The sequence below is a fragment of the Crocuta crocuta genome, unplaced genomic scaffold (genome assembly GCF_008692635.1).
Source record: "Crocuta crocuta isolate KB4526 unplaced genomic scaffold, BGI_CrCroc_1.0 scaffold7, whole genome shotgun sequence".
NCBI lineage: Eukaryota > Metazoa > Chordata > Mammalia > Carnivora > Hyaenidae > Crocuta > Crocuta crocuta.
The window spans coordinates 11,690,996-11,710,870 of record NW_027531904.1 but is presented as its reverse complement, the minus strand read 5'-3'; the positions used below and the strand labels follow the sequence as shown (position 1 = coordinate 11,710,870).

Sequence of the window (19,875 nt, the reverse complement as noted above, 5' to 3'; positions counted from 1 at the left end):
TTGCTTCTCTCAGCACAACAGGAAACACACGTGTGGAAGTGAGGCTACGTAACAGCAATGGGAAGGAAGGAGATTAGCATTAGCGAGATTTCCTTAACTGAAACATAACCTGGCTCTGTTCAGTATTTTTTAGAAAATCCCATACTCAGGCACTGGTTGCAAATGAAAAGGACATAGGATGGGTGTGTTCTCAATCTGCGAAGAGAATTTTCCTGAGCTCCGGCCTGGTTCTCCTGAATCACACGACCCTCGGCAGGCGGTCTGGCCTCTGCAGGGAACCTTCTTAGGCTGCGCTTTGAGTGGAGACAGCTTTCCTGCTTTCTGCAGCTCACCACCTCCAGGATTTGGAGCATTCTGTATTGCACTAGCATCCCAAAAAAGGAAACAGAATAAAACCATTTAAAAGTGACAGAAAGGTAGCTCTTCAAAAAGCTCACACTTGGCAATGGTATGTGGAATTAACTAAATGTTGTTCAAATGTTTTTTTCTTTCATAGTTTATTGTTCAAATGTTAATAGAGCATTTAATTCAGGTTTCAAAAGCAAATCTCAGATTACACAAAAACAAAAAAACCTAAATAGGCAACTTAAATGTATGGAGATGAAAGCAGAGCTTTTCACGATTTACACGCCCAGTCAAATCATTTCATACTCTTCCATAACAATCTAACTTTTAGCAAGCACCGAAATGGGTCCTTTCCGGTCCAACAACTGAAAAGCAGGGCAGAGCCACAGTGCTAACCTCGAGGGCCAGAGCATCAGGGGCTGGGACACTCCCGTCGTGCTACCAGGCTCCAGGGAGCGAGAAAGCAAGCCAGCACACTGCGACACAATCAAGTCTGCTCTGGTTTGACCCTGGTCACAGGGATCTTTCAGACAGAACATATGTATTGGGGGGGGGAAGGACCACAGTTTCAGTAAGCTCTGATTTTAACCACCAATTACCTAAAGACATTCATGACTCACGTCTTTAGATTCTCTCTCTAGGGCAAGTAGGTTAAAAAACAAAAGGAAATGAAGATGAATTCAAATAGGCACGCCACAAAGCAGGTTCTAGGCTCAAACATTTCTATCACAAATGGCAGAATTTTACCAACATGAATAGCATTTTAAATTAGACAGAGTTAAAAAAAATTCACCAGAACATACACTTTTCACCAGCTTTTCCTTTCACACACGAGTGGGTACTAACTGCAGTGCCCTGTACCAGGCGTTACACTCTCTACTCCCCTTCCTCTAAGCGCACAGCCCCAGCGGGCTGGCTGTCGATTAATTCACACAGCCGTCTATACAAATATCTGCTCTTACCATTTACTGAAGTCAATCTGCAAAGAATGGTCAACTGTGAGATCTGTCGGACGGGCAGGATGGACTTTCTTAGGGTCACCTCCAAGAGTTTTCACTGCTTCCCTCATAGCAGCAAAATCCACCAAGGCCGGTATTCCACTGCAAGTAAAGGACAATGAGAGCTGGGGCTCACACCACTCTTTCACATGCTCGCATGATACACATCTATTCACTTGTATATTTGAAGGTAACCGTTCTTAGTTTGCATTCGTGGTGGATTATGTACTTGCTACCCAAAGTTAGATGTATCCCATTTAATGAGAATTAACATTAAATATTACCTGAGAACTTGAGTGCTCAGGGGTAGGAATGCCAAAAATAACACACAAGAGATGATTTTTAGAGGCATAAGAAAATTTTAAGAACTGTCTACGGAATTCTTTCCCTGTCCTAAATTTTGACACCCCCTCCCTCCCTTTGCCCTGAGCCTCAGGGCCTATTTGCTACTCCAAAGCTCTAGAATAGACTCACGTATCTCGAGCTGACTATACAACATGCCTTCACCACATGCCTTCCGTGCGCTAGACACCAATGACACAGGCTGATCAGAGACAGTTCTTCCTCTCGGGAGTTCGCAGAACAGTATTGTAAGGACTAATACGGCAGCAAATAGAGGGTACAAAACACTGGTATACAAACCAGACTTGGGTGGGTGGATGAAGGGGATGTTCTTAACTGTCTAGCTAACTCCTATACCTCCCTTGAAACCTAGTTAAAGATTAACTCTTCCAATAAATAATTCCTGGACACCCAGATCAGGCAAAACGTTTGGCTTGTATTCTAAGTGTGATGAAAATCCACTGGTATATGGGTGGCATGATAGGAACCTAGTTAGAACCTAGTTAACATTTTTAATTAAATCACAATCTGCTGTGCAAAGACAACCACAGATTCTAACTCTGCAAGCAGAGACACAGGCTAGAGACTGTAGCAGCTGTGGTCCAGGTGAGAGAGAACGCGGCCAGGGCCAGGATAATGGTGGAGACGGGAAGAGGCACTTGGCACAGGACCTATCTGAAAGGAAGAGTCGATGGTACTTGCTGAGAGCCTGGATTACATACAGAAGAAAGAGAGGGGTCAAGGTTAACCCCCGGATCTCTACCCTACACGCATGTAGCATATAGAGCATTTCCTGTGTTGGAAGAGACTTGGAAAGGACAGGTATGGCTGCTGGGCATCGGGCTTTGGATGTGCTATGTCTGAGAAGCCCACTCACAAGCTAAAGACAAGCAGGCAGTTCAGCAAAAAGAGTTTTTCAACAGAGCATGTAAGATACAAGTACCTACTTTTTAATGAATTAGTTTAGTTTAAAAAGGCCAACTGTTGGGGCGCCTGGGTGGCNCAACTGTTTAAATTTAAAAACTAATCTTTAGAATTAAAAACCACAGAGCCAACCTTCATGGAGTTTGAATTTTAAAAAGGAAACACTCAGAGGGCTTGAATGGCTGGCTCAGTTGGTTGAGCATCCAACTCTTGATTTTGGCTAAAGGTCATGATCTCACGGTTCATGGGTTACAGCCCCACGTCAGGCTCTGCACTGTCAGCTCAGAATCTGCTTGGGATTCTTTCTCCCTCTCCCCCACAGCACATGCTCGCTCACACTCTCTCCCTCTAAATAAATTAATAAATATGTTAAAAATAAATAAAAGGAAATGCTCTACTACTCACGTAAAATCTTGAAGAAGAACACGGGCTGGGAAAAAGGGCACTTCAACATTGCGTTGTTTGGTTTTCCAGTCTAAGATGTTCATAACATCCTGTTCTTTCATGAGAAAGCCGTCACAGTTCCGCACAGCAGCTTCCAACAGGACCCGTATTGAGTAAGGCAGGACATCTGATTCGGGAGAGAAGACCACTATTAACAAGGGGAGAGTCTTAACTATGTACTGTAAAAAATCACAACAGCAAAAAGTTAAAGACATTGATGCATTGTTTTCTCGATTTAAAAAAAACTTAGTAAACACAGAAGAAAACACCGTTCATGTTAACACCAGACTTTCTAGAAATTCAACTCTCCTATATGTAAGCCACGGCTCTGATAAAGCAGAGATAAAACCTTCATACGAGAGTTGCACTGATTTGGGTATAGGAGACTGACAAATATCTAATATTCAGGGAAGACCAAGAAAAACTGAAAAGCACAGAAAATCAGAATACAATACAACAATGAAAACATTCCTAAACTGTGTAAAAATCTTCAATAAATTTTTTAAATTCCCACTGAGGGGCACCTGGGTGGCTCAGTTGGTTAAGTATCTGACTCTTTTGTTGACTCAGGTCATGGTCTCACAGTTCATGAGTTTGAGCCCCAGAGCAGGCTCTGTGCTGACAGTGTGGAACCTGCTTGACATCCTCTCTCTCTCAAAATAAACATTTAAAAAAAATTTTTAAAGTATTTTTGTTACTATGGTTGGAAACCAAGATTTTCAAGAGTAATGATATGGAAATATAAAATCAGAGTAGCTAAATTTAAATAAACCCTTACATTTCAATTAGAATCATAGCTACAAACTCATATTTTTCTCTTTCTAAAAAACATGTATTTCCTAGCTCTGGTCAGTGCGAATGCCCCCAATGAGGACGATCCAACAGTAACGACCCCAACCACCCAAAGACGACACCCAAGTTCCTTGGAGAAACGGTCAGTCCCACGCTTGGGAAAGGGACGGGCAACAGCGGCCCAGGACATCCCGTGTCAGACCAGAGGGAGCAAAGGAAACGCGGATGAGGCCGTTTGATAATCAAAAGGAATGACAGAAACTGTATCAAATACAAAAACAGCCCTTAGTTCACACTGACTCTTCAGCCGTGCAAGCTGTTAGCACGGCTGTGAGAACTCCGAAAAATCACAAAAGGGAAAAAAATTACTTGTTAATCTTGTCCTTCCTGATTTCAAGTCACCAAATAGTTAATGAGGAGCAAGTTCCTCCCTGCAGAATTAAAATAAAAATCGAAGGGGGATGACAGAATTCGAAAACGCCTCACGGAAGCGATCCGGACAAGGCTCTAACGCTCGGGGACACACACACGGGGAACTCACAACGGACCGAGCAAGTGGATGTCAACCACAACCACTTAGCGTCACTGAAGCAGGACATTAGAGAATCATCTGCCTCCTGATGAGAGAGAAAACACAAGCCACAACTGACAAGTGTTCTTGCAAAAACACATACGTACACACACCTGATGTCCTCGGCCCGCCCGCCCTCACTTCCAGTCACAGGCAACACAGGGCCAGCGGCAGTGAAGCGAAACCATGAAGAAGCAATTAGCCAAATCCAGAAGGCAGTCCCTTCTACACAGTACCGAACATGGTTTCTTCCACATAAAAATGGTGAGGAAAAAAGACAGAGTAATATTATAGACTAAAAGGGATTTAAGAGATGTAATAACCAAATGCTACGTGTGACTCCAATTTGGATGCTGTGTGAACACATCAACTGTGGAAGTTTATTTTTGAGATAACTGGGAAAACCTGAATATGGACCAGGTTTTACATCATATTAAGAAATTTCTGTTAATTTTGTTAGGTATAATGAAGGCACTGAGAGTATATTTAAAAAAAATTTTTTTTTAATGTTTATTTTTGAGAGAGAGAGAGAGACAGCACAAGCAGCGGAGGGTCAGAGAAAAAGGGAGACAGAATCTGAAGCAGGCTCCAGGTTCTCAGAATCTGACATGGGGCTCGAACCCACGAACTGTGAGATCATGACCTGAGCTGAAGTCGGACACTTAACCAACTGAGCCACCCTGACCCCCTACTATGAGTATTATTTTTTAAAGTCCTTTCATATGTCAGAGATATATACTGAAGTATATTTATAGGTTACAAAAGTGGTGAAATATTTTTTAAAAGATCAGTAAAATGTCGACAGGAAGCTGACAAATACATAGTGGGTTACTAGTTCCTCCCTACTTTTTGGATTGAAAGTTTTAACTCACACAAGTTAGAGATTAATGAAGTTGTAAGTGAAGAGATAAGCACCACAGAGCTGAGCCTGTATTTGCTCTTGCGACAGGTATGACCTGAGGACAGGGACTCCAGCAGACTCGTGGTCTTACCAACAACGAGAACGCCAGACCTAACAGAGAGGTGGGCTTCGAGCACACGTGCAGCCCTCAAACCCTACAAAGAGAGTAGGTTCTGGAGAAACATTAGTCCTCATCCTACCTCAGACAGAAGCAGAACAAAGTCCCCCAAATCAAGAGGAAGTGCAGGGGAGAAAATCTTTTAGTAGAACATTTGGAAATAATGAGAAGGATATTATCACCGAAGCAAATACACAAGATCAGTTTTGTATATGGTTAATTATTCTGGAAATGCAAGATCAGGAATAATTTCTGAACATCTTCAAAGAAAGCATTTAATCACATTTGTAGTAAAATATGGCAAACTCTAGCAATTATCTCTATTTCCTTTGAAATCCACTGAGATACAGTAAAGAAATAAAAGTTATGAACCCAAAGGAACAAAGAGGGAGAAGCAGAACAGAACAAATTTTGGAAGACAGCGCGGGGATGCTGGACAGACCCAGAGGACATGTGGGCACAGGCCGCAGGCGGCCCGGGGCTTCCCGGGGCAGCGTGAGGGGCTCAGAGGCCACGGGGCAGAACCTTCCGGGTCCCTGGTGAGGATCGTCTCTGACCCAGGGCTCTCTGTACAGGCTGGCCATCAATCAAGCGTGCAGGCGGCAGCTGCCGCCCCCCCCCCCCCCCCCACCAGGGAGACACAAAGCACACAGTCCGGGACACGGGTCCGTAGCACAGCCAAGAACGGGGACCCTTCCGGGGCCAGGCTGTGGCTGTGCAAGCTCGGAGGTCACAGTCTCCCATGGGGCGAAGAGCAAGTCCGCGGGTGGGGACGTGGATGCTGGCAACAAAAGGGGAAGATTGGGGCGTCTGGGGGGCTCCATCAGTGAAGCATCCGACTCCGGCCCAGGTCATGACCTTGCAGTTCGTGGATTCAAGTCCCATGTCAAGCTCTGTGATGACAGCTCAGGTTGTGGAGCCTGCTTCGGCTTCTGTGTCCCCCTCTCTCTGACCCTCCCCTGCTCATACTTTGTCTTTGTATCTCTCTCTCAAAAATAAAAAACAAAAATAAGAAGAGAGAAGGGGAAAATCAACTGCCAGACCACCTGACACTACCAGGAAGGGAGGGTTCTTCTGGAACGTATGAAGAGGAATTATTGATAAAGACGGAGAAAACCCAGCAAACAAAAAAAGACCGTCATTACTTCCAGGAAAAAATACAAAGTCGTAAGAAAAAAAAGAGGCAATCATCACTAACTACATGGACTGGCTGGGAATATTACAGCCATAATAATGTGAATATGGACTACAGACTTAGACAAAAATTGTAGCTGAAATAACTAAGAAGAGGCACATGACATATATGGGGAAAAAACAGTATCAACTTCTTATTTTCCACAGTAGAAAGTTAGTCTGAAACTGAAAAATCAAAAAACAGGGGAGCCTGGGGGCTCAGTTGGCAGAGTGACTCTTGATCTCACACTTGTGAGTCTGAGCCCCCATGCTGGGTGTAGAAATTACTTTAAAAAAGAAAAAACTTTAAAAAAGAAAAAAAAAGAAAACAGCTGTATAAGCAAGGCTATGTAGTAACATGGGCGATATCACCATAAGAAAAAGTCATGAGAATGAAAAATAGATTTCTCTGCAGAGCAGAAATTCAGGGTAGGCCGAGGGGCCACTGTTTGGTTATCATCTCAGTGATCTTACCGGTTTTTAATTCTATCACTTGAAAACTAAGTATTAAATTTAAAAGCGACTATCAAATAAGAGTGCGGTAAGAACAAAAGGAATCATAAATGTTAACTGGACGATCTGTCATTATGAAGCACTATCTTGCAAATTCGCCTAAATCTGTAGTAAGTCCCAGAGGCCAACTGCAAAGACCCATGAGTCCCACCTGTCCCTTGGACAGAAACAACTTCTCATTTCTCTGGCCTCACTTCCAGCCGGTCTCCAAGACAGTGCTAGAATCTTCCCCTCCTGGCATCCAGTCACACCATCTTCCACAATGGAGACGGGCTGTTGTGCAGGCCGCAGAGCATGGCGGAGGCGACAGCACGGGCTTCGAAGGCCACATATGAAGGTCCTCCAGCATCTGCCTTGCCGTCTCGGACGACTCGCTCCAGGGAAAGGCAAAGCCTGCTGGGAAGGCAATCCCGCAGCAGCGAGGGGAGGCTCAGAGGGAATTAAACCGAGGTCCGGGGTTCGGCAGGGGGGCGGCCTGGGCTGCCCCAGGCCCAGCTATTCAGCTGAGCCAGCCTCAAGCCCTGACCCACAGGAGCTATGAGAGTTTCACACGTGTTTACACATGTTGTCCTTTAAGGCACAACGTTTTTAATCTGCTGGGCAGTAATAAAGTCCTACAATTCTCTTCCTCAACTACCCTGACAATAACACCTGCAGTTATTTATTTAGGACCCACTAAGGAGATGCTGAGGTGCTCTACCTCCGTCATCTCATTTCATCCTTAAGGTAAATCTCTAGGTAGACAGCCCAGCCTCACAGCCACTAGCAGGTGTGGACACCCAGGCGGAAACATTCTAGTTAGTACTGTCAAGCCCACGTCCCCACTCTGGAACGGGTGCAAAGCCCATGAAGGCCCCTAAGGCGGTCTTCTCTCTCTCCCTCCCCAGCATGTGCACACTCCTGTTCCAACTGGCCCATCTTCGAAGTCCACACACCTCAGAGCCTCTCTGATCCCCGCTCACCAGGGCGGTTCTCAGGCACCATGGAACTTCACCTCCTCTGTTCCTCGCGCTGCTCTCCCACGGACTCCCTCACTTCCTACTTCAGGCCCTGCTCACTTCCCAAACCCGCACTCAGTTGCCCCTTTGTTCTTTCATCCAAGCAGCCACCAAAACACCAACCTGTCCTTCAGGCAGCGAACCCACACCACTGTCCTAACAACTGTTCTTTCTTTTTTAAAAATATCGTTGTTGGGGTGCCTGGGTGGCTTAGTCGGTTAAGCGTCCGACTTTCGCTTAGGTCATGATCTCGCGGTTCGTGGGTTCGAGCCCCGCGTTGGGCTCTGTGCTCACTGTCAGCTCAGAGCCTGGAGCCTCTTTCGGTCTGTGACTCGCTCTCTCTCTGACCCTCCCCTGCTCACGCTGTCTCTCTCTCTCCTAGAAATAAGTAAAAAATATTAAAAAAAAAAAAATATCATTGTTGAGGTACCTGGGTGGTTCAGTCTGTTGCGTGTCCAACTCTTATCTCAGCCTGACTCTTATCTCGGCTCAGGTCATGATCTCGGAGTTTGTGAGTTCAAGCCCTGTATCGGGCTCTGCGCTGATAGTGCAAAGCCCACTAAAGATTCTCTCTCTCTGCCCCGCTCCTGTTCACACATGCTCTCGCAAAATAAATAAACTTAAGAAAAATAACATCACTGAGACATATTTTGCCCATCATGAAAGTCACCCACTCCAACCACAGAATTTATTATTAGATTTACCCAGCTGCCCAGTCACCACCACAGACCTGTCCTAGACCATTTCATCACTCCACTGGGCCCCTCCTGCCCATCGGCCGTCCCTGTCCTCTCCTCTCCCACCTCAGGAAACCACACAGTCGCTTCTGTCTCTAGCTTTGTCATCTCTGGGTTATTTCATACAGACAGAACCGTACAATCAGGTCCCTTACGGCGTCCGGCTTCCTTCACTGAGCGTGCTCCCAAGTGCGTCCGCGCTGAAGCACGTGTCTGGAGATAATTTCACTGCTGAGTATTCCATCGTGTACACACCAAATTTTGTCCATCCATTCACTCACTGAAGGACATTTAGGTTGTTTGCAATTTTTAGCCTTTGTGAATAATGCCACTCAGATCATCTGTCTGCAAATCTTTGTGTGAATAAATGTTTTTACTTTTGAAGAGATTCCTAAGAACAGAATCGCTGGGTCATATGGTAAATTTTTGTTTAACATTTAAGAAACTGCCAAACAGTTTTCCAAAGTGGCTGCACCACTTTATGATCCCACCAGCAGTGCACGAAGGTCCTTAACCTACTTTTTATAGAATATCCACTCTAGTGGGTGTGAAATAGCTCAATGCGGTTTTAATGGGTGTCATGTGTGCAGGAGGGGGAGAAAACCCCCACAACAACGGGAAAAACTGGTACCGGTATGAGTGCGTGCTGTAGCCTCAGCTGGGTCCTCCCTGTTCACCCAGAATTCTGCCGGGCCTCGCATGCCAGTCGCCCCGTTCCCCACGACCCTCCGCACCTTCTCCACCCCCCCCACGCCCCCGACTGCGCCCACGAGCACGGCTGCCTCGGCGGCTATTCCTTCCCCAAGACCCCCAGGCAGCGCCCACCGAGTGCCAGCGTCTCTGCAGGAGCCCTGCATCCCGCTCCTGTGGACACAGTCAGGACCCCCATGTCGTCCATCACCCTCTCTCCGTCTGCCATCTGGCCCTCATTCTTTTGGGTTCTTCCATTAAACAGCCTCCGGCTCCAGGTTAACACACACACAGCATCCAAATACTTCCTTCTGCAAACTCTCAGTGAAGTTTTTTGAGAGTCACTTAGATTCCCAGTGTCCACTTCTCCACACTTGCACACACTGTTCGGCTCATGCCAACCTGATTCCTGTCGTCAAACACCGACGGACGGTCCCTCTCAGAAACGCTCATCAGGGCTGCCCAGCCCTCCCGCCTCACACTCTCCCCCACCGGTTCCCAGCACACTGTTCCCCTCGTCTCCGTGTCTCCCAGCGCAGATTTCACCGTGACTCCCAAGCACAGGCAGTAATAGTTCCAGGCTATTTTTTTTAACGTGAGTTAACACAGTGAATAGCCCAGGGAGGCACAGATAGTGTCTCCTCCTGGAGCGAAGAGCGGGCATGCCTACTCTCCGTTATGGCAAACCTGGGATTCCTAAGTCCGAGCCCCCTCTCGGTCGCACAACCATTCTGTGCGCGGGCATCACCTGGCCCTCTTCAGAGGCCCCTGCAGAAACAGCGGTCTGTGAAACCAGGACACACGCTGGTGCTACGGATGCTGCTTTGCTGTGGGTAATAAACCGTCCGTTGTGTCTCTAAGAGTCTCGTGTCTTCTGTCAGCATCAGGCTAACCTGCTAACTTGAAAGGAAGGTAAATTTTAGATCCGTCACAGTCCTCAACACCTCCTGGCAGCCCTGCTTGGGTTTCCTGGCCAACCTCTACTCCTTTGCCTGATTTTTATTTTTTTTTTTAACCAAGCTCTGGGTACTGACATGGAGCTCAAAGTCACAACCCTGAGAACGAGAGTCACATGCTCAGGGCGCTTGGGAGGCTCACTCGATTAAGCATCCAACTCTTGATCTCGGCTCAGGTTGTGATGTCGTAATTTAGGAGATCGAGCCCCACGTCAGGCTCTGTGCTGACAGAAGGATTTTCTCTCTCTCTGTCTAAATAAGTAAATAAACTTAAAAAAGAGTCGCACACTCTATTGACTGAGCCAGCCCGGCCCCAGTACTGTGCCTGATCTTTAAGCACAGGAGTCCTCAGAATTCACACCTGGCTCCCTCTTCTCACTACCCTGTCTCCCTGCAAGTTTTCATCGTTCCCAGGGCCTCCGATGACTGCACATCAACAACAGCAAAACAGCCCTCTGCAGCCCGGGTCTGTCTTCCAAGCCCCAAAACCGTACGCCTGACCACCTCACGAACACCTCTACCTGAACAGTGGCATGTTCCCGAAGTCACCAGTATCTAAACCTGTGCCAGCCCAAGTCATGGCCTCCCCATATCCCCTGGCTCAGGAAACAGCACCACCACCCACCCAGAGGCGTCTGCCATGGTCACCAGGCGTCCGTCTTGACACCTCTCACCCATCTCTTGAATTTGTCTACTTCTATCACCACTAATCCAGCACAAGTCACCAGCGCATCACTTCTCACCCAGGTATCGTAGCTTGCCCTCCGCCCCGTTCTCTCCCCGTGCCAGTGGTCTCTGGGTTTCTGAGGGCCCCTAAAATCCTCTCAGGAATCTGCAAGGTCACTACGACATACCTGGTCTGCGGGCATTCAGACACGTGCACGGACAGCGGGTGACCGCAGGTGTTACTGTGGAACAGAAGGCCGTGGTGCCGGGCTGTACCTATCCTCATCACACTGCTTGTTTTCACACAAAATACCAGGTTCACTTAAGAAACTCCTTGGTAAGCAGAAAAAGCATTAGTCTTATGAAATCTCTTAAGACTGATGAGATCAAGTCTTAATACTGTGACAACCTGAGAGTGCGTCTACAGCGTTTCTGCTTAAAACTAAGTATGACTGCTCAAGGATGACACTCGTGTGACGGTCTCCACTGCAAGCTCGACTGGGCACTTCTCCCAAAGAACACCACTTTCACCGGAAAGAACAGACAAACGAAAGACTCAAACGTGCATGTCTGGCAGACGGGTTCCTGGAAATGATCTAGTCCCATCACCGTCTGCTCATACATTCACTGAAGGTCCCTGAGAAATAAAGTTCACGAGGTCATGCAGATCTTCCAAGGCGACTCTATCACACGATACAGAAAAGTCCACATACATCCATTTGGATCAGGACAGCCACTCAGCATGGGGGCCGGGGCCTCGGGCAGCTGGGCTCCCACCGGGCTGGCACGCCGCCCACACACGCCCCGGGCCCCCCCAGCAGGCCCCCGCGTGGCCCAGGCCCNGGGGGCGCCCGCCGCGGCGCGGCCACTCTTCCCGCGGTCAGTGGGCCGGGCACACCTTCTGCGCTGAGGCCGGCACCCCCCGAGTGGGTCCGCCCTTCCCCGTACTGTCGGCCCTACGGTACCAGTTTCCTTGTCCTACAACTACTTTTCTGGAATCACAACAGGCCCAAGCGCTGCACGCTTATGCCCTCACAACTGAACCGTGTGCTATCTTCAGCACAAGGATGCGATCTCAATCATCTCACATTTGCCAAAACATCTGAGACTCAATAAAATGTTAACTGAATGAATTAAAGTGTTACTGACAGAAACATGCACCAAGCAGAAAAGGAGACTGTGGAAGTTCTACCTCTTCTAATCAGAAATTTCTAGAATTCTGTGAATCCAGAAAGCTAAGGACAGGTAACCAAAAAGATGTAGGAACCAGGACGACCTGGTAACTCAACCTGGAAAAATAGGATAATTTATGTTATCACACTTCTGGAACGAGCTGGTAACAATACCCTTCAACCAATCACTGAGTGAGTGGAAGATCCCACAAGTGGCTCCGGGGAGGGCGAGGAGGGGTGCGGGGAGGGTGTGGAGAACGTGCAGAGGGGGTGAGNGGGCCTGGAGGAGTGCGGGGAGGGGTGCAGAGGGGGCACGGAGGGCCGCCGTTCCACAGGCAGATGGCAATGAAAGGCACTCCTGCCTCGGGGACTGCGGTTCCTCCTCCGGGTCAAGGCTCAAGGGCCCTACTAAAATCAGGCCATACGATGTATCTCTTAGTGTGGAGGTCACAAACCGTCGGCCTGCACACAAGTTTTAACATCTTAAATTTAATTCACAACACTGGAAAAAAAAAAACAATTTTTTCACGTGAAAATCCAAATACCTGGCTTCTGAAAATATCAGAAAATTTAAGCACACCAACCTCATGCTCCTGCTGGAAAAGAGCACCCAGCCCTCCCACGGGGCACATGCTCCGGTCTGCCGCTGCTCTGAGCAGGGCCAGTCCTCGACGGTCCCCGCCAGCATGAGCACGTGACCTCGGTGCCAGGGCGCAGGCATGGGCGGCACGCTTACAGTGCTGGGCTCCAGCGTCTCCTCCACCACCCACACAGTAACGGCTCTCGGTGGTGGGGTCCTGGCCAAGCGGACACTGATGGACCTCGTGCTACAGGACGCATGTGACAAATGACCCACACTAGCGCCTTTACGTCTGCCGTTAGTGAGCTGGGAAACAGAACAGGACTAAGGGGACAAAGAACCGGTCTGCAATCAGAAGTGTCTACGAGCAAATCTCACCAGAAGATACAGGACTCAGGCAAATTACTTAGATTTTTAGCCTCATTTTTCTCACCTCTACAGAGATAAAACTATCTTCCCTGCCTAGCACAAAGCGACACAGTGAAGATGTACACACAGTGGGCTTTATCAATTTCTCACAAGTGAAAATTCCAGGTGTAAACAGTAGGTGCAGAAATTACCCCAGGAGAAAACATTCGCTGGCTAATAGGCTTTAGAGAAACCAAACAGGACGGAAAAGTACACGGGGGAGGCAAGGAGGACAGTGACCACAAGCCTTCTAGGCTGATCCCAAGCCCCAAGGCAGGGAGCCCTGCAGTCCAGACTAAGACCGAGGGCTAAGGGGGTGAAGAACCCACTGGAGTAGCTACGGGGTGAACCTAAAACCTGGTCAAGGCCAGAGACCTGGACTCTTCTATGAAGTCTTGTAAAGCCATCAGATCTGGCAGCAGGATGAACTCATATCCGTGTCTGATTAGAGTCAAGATATTGCTTCTGTCTCTAACTATTACCAGGCTGGACAGATTTCCAATAAAGAACTCTGACCTTTACACACACACACACACACACACACACACACACACACACACTACTGCTATGAATGAAATCTAAGAAGGCAGAGAGAGAGAGAGACTCCTGCTTCTTCAAGACTGTTTCCACCCACGCACTGACAAGGTGGAGAAAGAAAACCAGCACCCACCATGGAGGAAAGCGCACACACGCACCCCTGGAGGCACCCAGCCAGCACCAGCCGCTAACCCAACAGACGCGCTCCCCGACACCACGCAAGCTGCCGCCTGTGGCGCGGACAGGCCTCTATGCCCCAGGACCTCCCCCGGCTGCCGCAGAGAACCGAGGGCCAGGCCCAGACAGGTCAGTGACCAGCAGCCTGAGGAGAAAAAAGTACCCCAGGAAAATGACATTCCTGTCCCAGGGATCTGCAATCAGGACACAGACTGATCCAGGAAGGCATAAGAGCTAAGCTAGAGACGGAGGCTGTCATTTGGGGCCACGTCTAACGTCAGCGGGCAGAAGACACTGGGCTGCACGGAGAGAGGGTGCAGAAGACTGGAGGGGGCAGAAATCTGAACCCGAGAGAAGAGATAAAAGAGCTTCGTCAATTCCGGCCCACATCCATTTTCTTGAGCTACAACCACGTTTCAGCGCCCAGGGAGCTCGGCACCATTATAATAAATCTTCCTTCACCTGGGGTAGCAGGTGTCTGTCCTTTGCCACCCGGAAGGCCAAATCTAGAACACAAAACGTCAACAAAAGCAAAGTTAAAATCAACCCTTGGACAAATTGCGGAGAGTTGGTGAACAACGTGGCTGTACCCAGTCATGTTAGGTAAAAGTAATCCTTGGAAAGTTCTATATACTGTGGTTTATAAACTTTACAAACCATCTCACTGCTAACCCAACTCACAGCCCCTTCCAGAGTCCAGGGCAGAGACAAGATGAGAAAACACGGACATGTGTCTCCTGGCAAGCCCGGCCAAGCTAGCTTAAAACTACAGGCGACAAAGTCAGCCACAGGGCCAGTCTTAACTGGCTGGTAAAACAGTCATAACCTAGCGGCCAGCAGCGGCTACACTGGGCATTACACAAAATGAGGAAGTGGGCTACACAGACAGATGACCGGAGGGGAGATAACCAAAAAGAAACAGGGATAGAGAGACTGGCAGCCTTCAAATGACAAGAACAGCCTCCGCCTTAGAAATCCTGGTTCACGTGAGGACTGACTGCTTTCTTTCTTCATCTCTGGATGTGTGGAAAGCACATCTCGAGTTTTTGTTCCTTACATCAAGGGTAAAGACTGGAACGTGCAGTATACAGGGAAAAAAAAAACATGCCGATGAGGGTGGAGGGAACAGCAAGCTTTCAAACCAACACAGCTAATGACAAGCCTGCATCAAAATGGAAACACTACACACACAGCAGCTCTACTTATAACTAGGGAGGAGCGGGTGACAAGGCCCATATTCACGGATCCGCTCACCAAACCACGACACGTTCGCACAGGCGGTTCGGTGCAGCCGCCGGAGGCTGTCCAGGATGGGTAACCCTTACTACCTGAACTCATGCTTCCAGACTCAGAAACCAGAGAATCAGATAGCAGGGGACACTCGTCTTCCAGGACACGGAAAGATGTTCACGATAGAGCACGTAAACAAGCAAAGGTTACAAAACAACATACGCCATATTTCTCTTAAAAGTAGCACATTTACATGTATTTGTACCTACACATAAAAAATGACAGTTTCTTCGCTGTCTGTAATGCTGTGAATCTTTTTGTGATTCACAACCCCAATCTAATTTCTTGTAAACAATAAAAACTCTCCTAAAAAATTGAACAGGCTTTTTCAGAGGCTGCAAGTTAGAATCTGGAAGACCAGGCCTCGGCTCTTCGCAGGGCAGGAGCCAACCAAGCAGTCAGGAAGGGGGAGAACGGGCGAGAGGTGGCCTGAAATGAAGGGGGCCTGGGGCCTCCCTCCAGCGAAGGCCCTGCAGCTCAGCCGCGGCCACCTGAAACGCTCCCCGTCGCCAGGCCGGTCTTTCCGCTGTCCCCCCCCTTCCACACTTCCCCTTCCATGTGCTCTACGCCTGCCGTCCAGCCTCCCTCCCCACGGGATGACGGCCGCCATGACCCGGCTGTTCAATATTAATTCAAGCCCTAGTTCCTGCAGAAAGCGGTCTCTGACTGTCCCAGGGAACCGTGATTTCTCCCCTCTTTGGAAACAAACGGGTCTGTTTTCACATCCAGAGATCTATGTAACAGAGTTGCTCAAAATCTTGAAGGCTGTAGTCAGTGCAACGGAGCGCCGGACAGGCAGCTCCCCATCACGAAAAAGGCGATTTGCCCTAAGTGAACTTATGGAAGATTGAAATGAAATCAATCTGCAGGATGTGTCCACTTCCATAAACCTGGGAAGCAAAAAGATAAAATGGCAGTAAAAAAAAAAAAAAAGGAGAAATCAAGTAATCTGTGTTGTGCTCGATGGAAAGAGACGGAGAATGAGAGAATCCAGGCCCGCTCACTCCCCAAGCACTCCAACGCCTTCACCCTTGCCTCCGTCTACTGTCAAAGCTGCAAAGCCACCTGTTCTGACCCTCAGCCTCCCTGAGGTGGCCACTGACCTGGCCAAGGGGACACGGGCAAAAGCAGAGGGCTCCCTGCCCCGCGCTGCTCAGGACACGGACGGCGCCCGGAGTGCAGTGGCTCTTTGTGACCAAAACAAGGAAAGCAAAACAGAAAAAAAGCAGCCTGGGTCCTTGCTGGCACCGGTGCTGTGCAGTCCCGGCCTGCCCGAACCCAGATTTCCTGTTCCACGGGGACAGCAAGGCTGTCTGCTGAAGTCACTGTCTGTACGGCAGCCTTCCAGTTCCTCGCAGGACTTCCTGACAGCGCGCAGGGAGCTCGGGACAGGGGCTCGCAAGAGCTAGGTCACGGACGCCGTCATTCTCCACCTGGCAGGCGTCAGAATGAGGGACAGGAGACCATGTTCCCACACCGCGGTGACACAAAGCGGGTCCCCTAAGCACATCTCTGGAAGGCCATCATCCAACACGGTCCCTCCAGAAGTGCAACAAAGACTCTTTGTTCTGATGATAAACAAGCAAAACAACCCTCCACTGACGATACTCCTTTCCTCCCAAGTCACTTCTTTCCAATTCTATTCCCCCAACTGAGGACTAAGAAATTAGTAATTATCAACAACCCTTTCCTAATAACCACTCCATGAATAAAACTGGGCTTTAATCCCATGGAAATAAAACCAAATTTCTGTTTTGAAGACATTTATATTTACAGGTGTTTTATTACTGTTATTTATCACGGTTATAAATACCCCAGTGCTCTGGAACTCAGTTATCCAGATGCCCACGAAAAACTATTTTCCAGAGAAAGTTTAGCTTTTATGTCATTAACCTTCTCTTTCAAAACATTTTAGGGTTTTTTTTTTGATAGTTTCCTACTGATTTTCTGCATTTTGGGGGGAAAAATATAGCCCATTTTTCAAATGGGCACATTTCCACAAATTATCCAAAGAAAGAACTCATACTCAATTTTTAAAATATCCTCACATATGCTCTTTTATTTATTAAACTATAAAATATGGGTTAAGAAACTTCCAGGCCAGAATCACTAGGTATTTGAAAGAAGTAAAGGTAAAAAAAAGATCTTTCTTACATAGAAGCAATTTAGCTGTTCCCTGTTCAAAATTTTAAAAATCCATCATCAGTTGAAGGATAAAATAAATGTGAATTGAAGACACATGACACTTAGAAAATAACCAGCCTCTCTTAACCCAAACATGCAAGGTAAAGGATACTGCATGGAGTATCCTTTATTTTTAAAAGACAAACTAATTCTAGGACTGGTTCCTTCTCCAAAATACTGAAATATCCTCACGATGTACAAGAAAAACTGCCAGTGGCAGTCTAGAATATTTAGACACATCAAAATTTACAGGAAAATCACAAAAGCAATCTTCTTAATTAAAGAAGAAAACATTAAAAGAGAAGCTCCCTCCAAAATGCATTGCAATAGATTTGGCATTTGTCTTTTCAGTAGTTTCTACTGAAAAATCCACAAACAAACAAAAAACACTCCTCCAAACAGGTCTGCTCTTCATTAGCTGGTCCAGATTTTTCCAACTGTCCGTAAAGTCAAGACTTCCATCCAATACCCTAGGGGTGAGCCAAGTTCAGTTTTCTGAGATCTCAGTGAAGGATGTGACTGATCAGGCGCCTGCAAAGGTCTGCCATCAGCGCTGGTGCACAGGCCAGGGCAAGGGCAAGCCACGCCCAGCGCCGGAGAATACCTCAGAGCAGCGGGCCCTGCTGACGATTGATACTCACATGGCAGGTAAAGAATGGTAGGCACTGTTCACTCGAAAAATTAAAGCATGCGTGTAACAGGTGTAGAATATCAGCAGTCAGCGTTTTTTGGTTTTTAAATAGTTTCTCTGTGGAAAAAGATCACTGCTAAACAATCTTACTTCTTTTTTTTTTAATGTTTTATTTATTTCTAGGAGAGAGAGAGACAGCGTGAGCAGGGGAGGGTCAGAGAGAGAGGGAGTCACAGACCGAAACAGGCTCCAGGCTCTGAGCTGGCAGTCAGCACAGAGCCCGACGCGGGGCTCGAACCCACGAACCGCGAGATCATGACCTAAGTGAAAGTCGGACGCTTAACCGACTAAGCCACCCAGGCGCCCCCGATCTTACGTTTTTAAGCAAGAAATTAAGATATAGACTTATACCCTCCTTAAACAAAAGTTGTCCCAGGAGAGTATTTTAACATGTTAGAGATATGTGTAGGCTTACCTGTTACAACATGGTGGGAGTAAATTTAAAATTTCTTCAGCTCAGCTTAACAATCCCCACAGCTCCCCTCCAGGCCCCACCCCTGGAAAAGTTAAGCAACATTACCATACTTGGTGCCTCCAAGTCTAGGTACATTGAAGAACTTCTTACGTGAGCTGTCATTTAATGTTTCAATAAGGTACTCAAAGGCGTATCCTAAAAAAAAAATACATATACTTTCATTAAACACAGCTACAAAGTACCTTAATACAAAGTGAAAATAAGGAGAAACGAGCTTTGTCCATTAAAACCTTCTGCAATGGTGGAAACGTTCCATATTTGCACTGTCCTGTAAAGAAGCCAGTCAGCCACATGCAGCTACTGAGCACTTGAAATGCAGCTATAGTCATAGAGGAAAAGAGTTTTAAAATTTAACTTCAAGATATAATTTTAATTAATTTAGACTCCAGTAATCACACGCGGCTAGGGTCCACTATTGGACAACAATGTTCAAAGCATGATTCTTGCCAAATAAAAACAGGTGTACTACGAACTCCTGAAATATGGTGACAAAGACCCCCCGGAGGGAAGGAATAAGAATGATTTATATGATGTACAGGCATCTGTTTGGGGAGGACCTCTCCTGAAAATGCTAAGTACAGATAGAAGGCTCTGAGAGCGCCACAATGACAAGGGTTGCTTTTTAAAAAAAGAATCGAAAGAGCTTTTTGCAGAGCGTTCGAGAACACAGACAAAACCAAAACCACACGAAAACAAGAAACTTGTCCGGTAAGACCCTGACAGACCTGCAGACCCGAAGTACAAACGAAGAACAGAATTTCCCCCTGAAGGAGAGTGAACCGAACCACGAAGTCAGTCCGAGGGTCTCCGCGGAGCGCCCCCAGCTCGCAGCGTCCCCGGGGGCACAGCCTGCGGATCTTTTGTACAGACTCATCGCGGAGGGTGGGCAGGACCCCTGGCGGTAGCACCCCGGCCCACTGTGGGCAGGGGAGCGCGTCCGCCCCCCGGGGGCCGTGAGCGTGCGGACCTGCGCCGCAGCGGGCGCTCCGGAACCAGCCGACCGGAGCCCGGCCTTGACCGCCCCCCCCGCCTCCCACTGCTGGCCGCAGCCCGCGGCACAGCGAGGGGTTCNGGGGGCCCCCGGGGGAAGGCGGGGGAGGACGGGCGGGGAGAGGGAGGAAGGCGGGCGGGCCGCGGGGGAGCAGGAAAGGGGCAGTCTCGCGCAAACACCGCGAGAGCAGCAGCGCCGGCCG

At 48.0% G+C, this 19,875-nt stretch overlaps 1 protein-coding gene across 1 annotated transcript in view; it reads right to left on the bottom strand.

Moving 5' to 3' along the window:
* IREB2 (iron responsive element binding protein 2) overlaps positions 1-19,653 on the bottom strand; it is a 45,680-nt gene extending 26,027 nt beyond the window's left edge. Inside the window, exons 1-5 of the mRNA XM_077774356.1 lie at positions 19,408-19,653; positions 18,728-18,817; positions 3,015-3,180; positions 1,308-1,445; positions 146-364 (exon numbers count right to left, since the gene is read on the bottom strand). Of these exons, the coding sequence (XP_077630482.1) occupies positions 146-364; positions 1,308-1,445; positions 3,015-3,115 (458 nt within the window). The 5' untranslated portion in view covers positions 3,116-3,180; positions 18,728-18,817; positions 19,408-19,653. The remainder of the gene's footprint in view (positions 1-145; positions 365-1,307; positions 1,446-3,014; positions 3,181-18,727; positions 18,818-19,407) is intronic.
* Between the last annotated feature and the right edge of the window lie 222 nt (positions 19,654-19,875).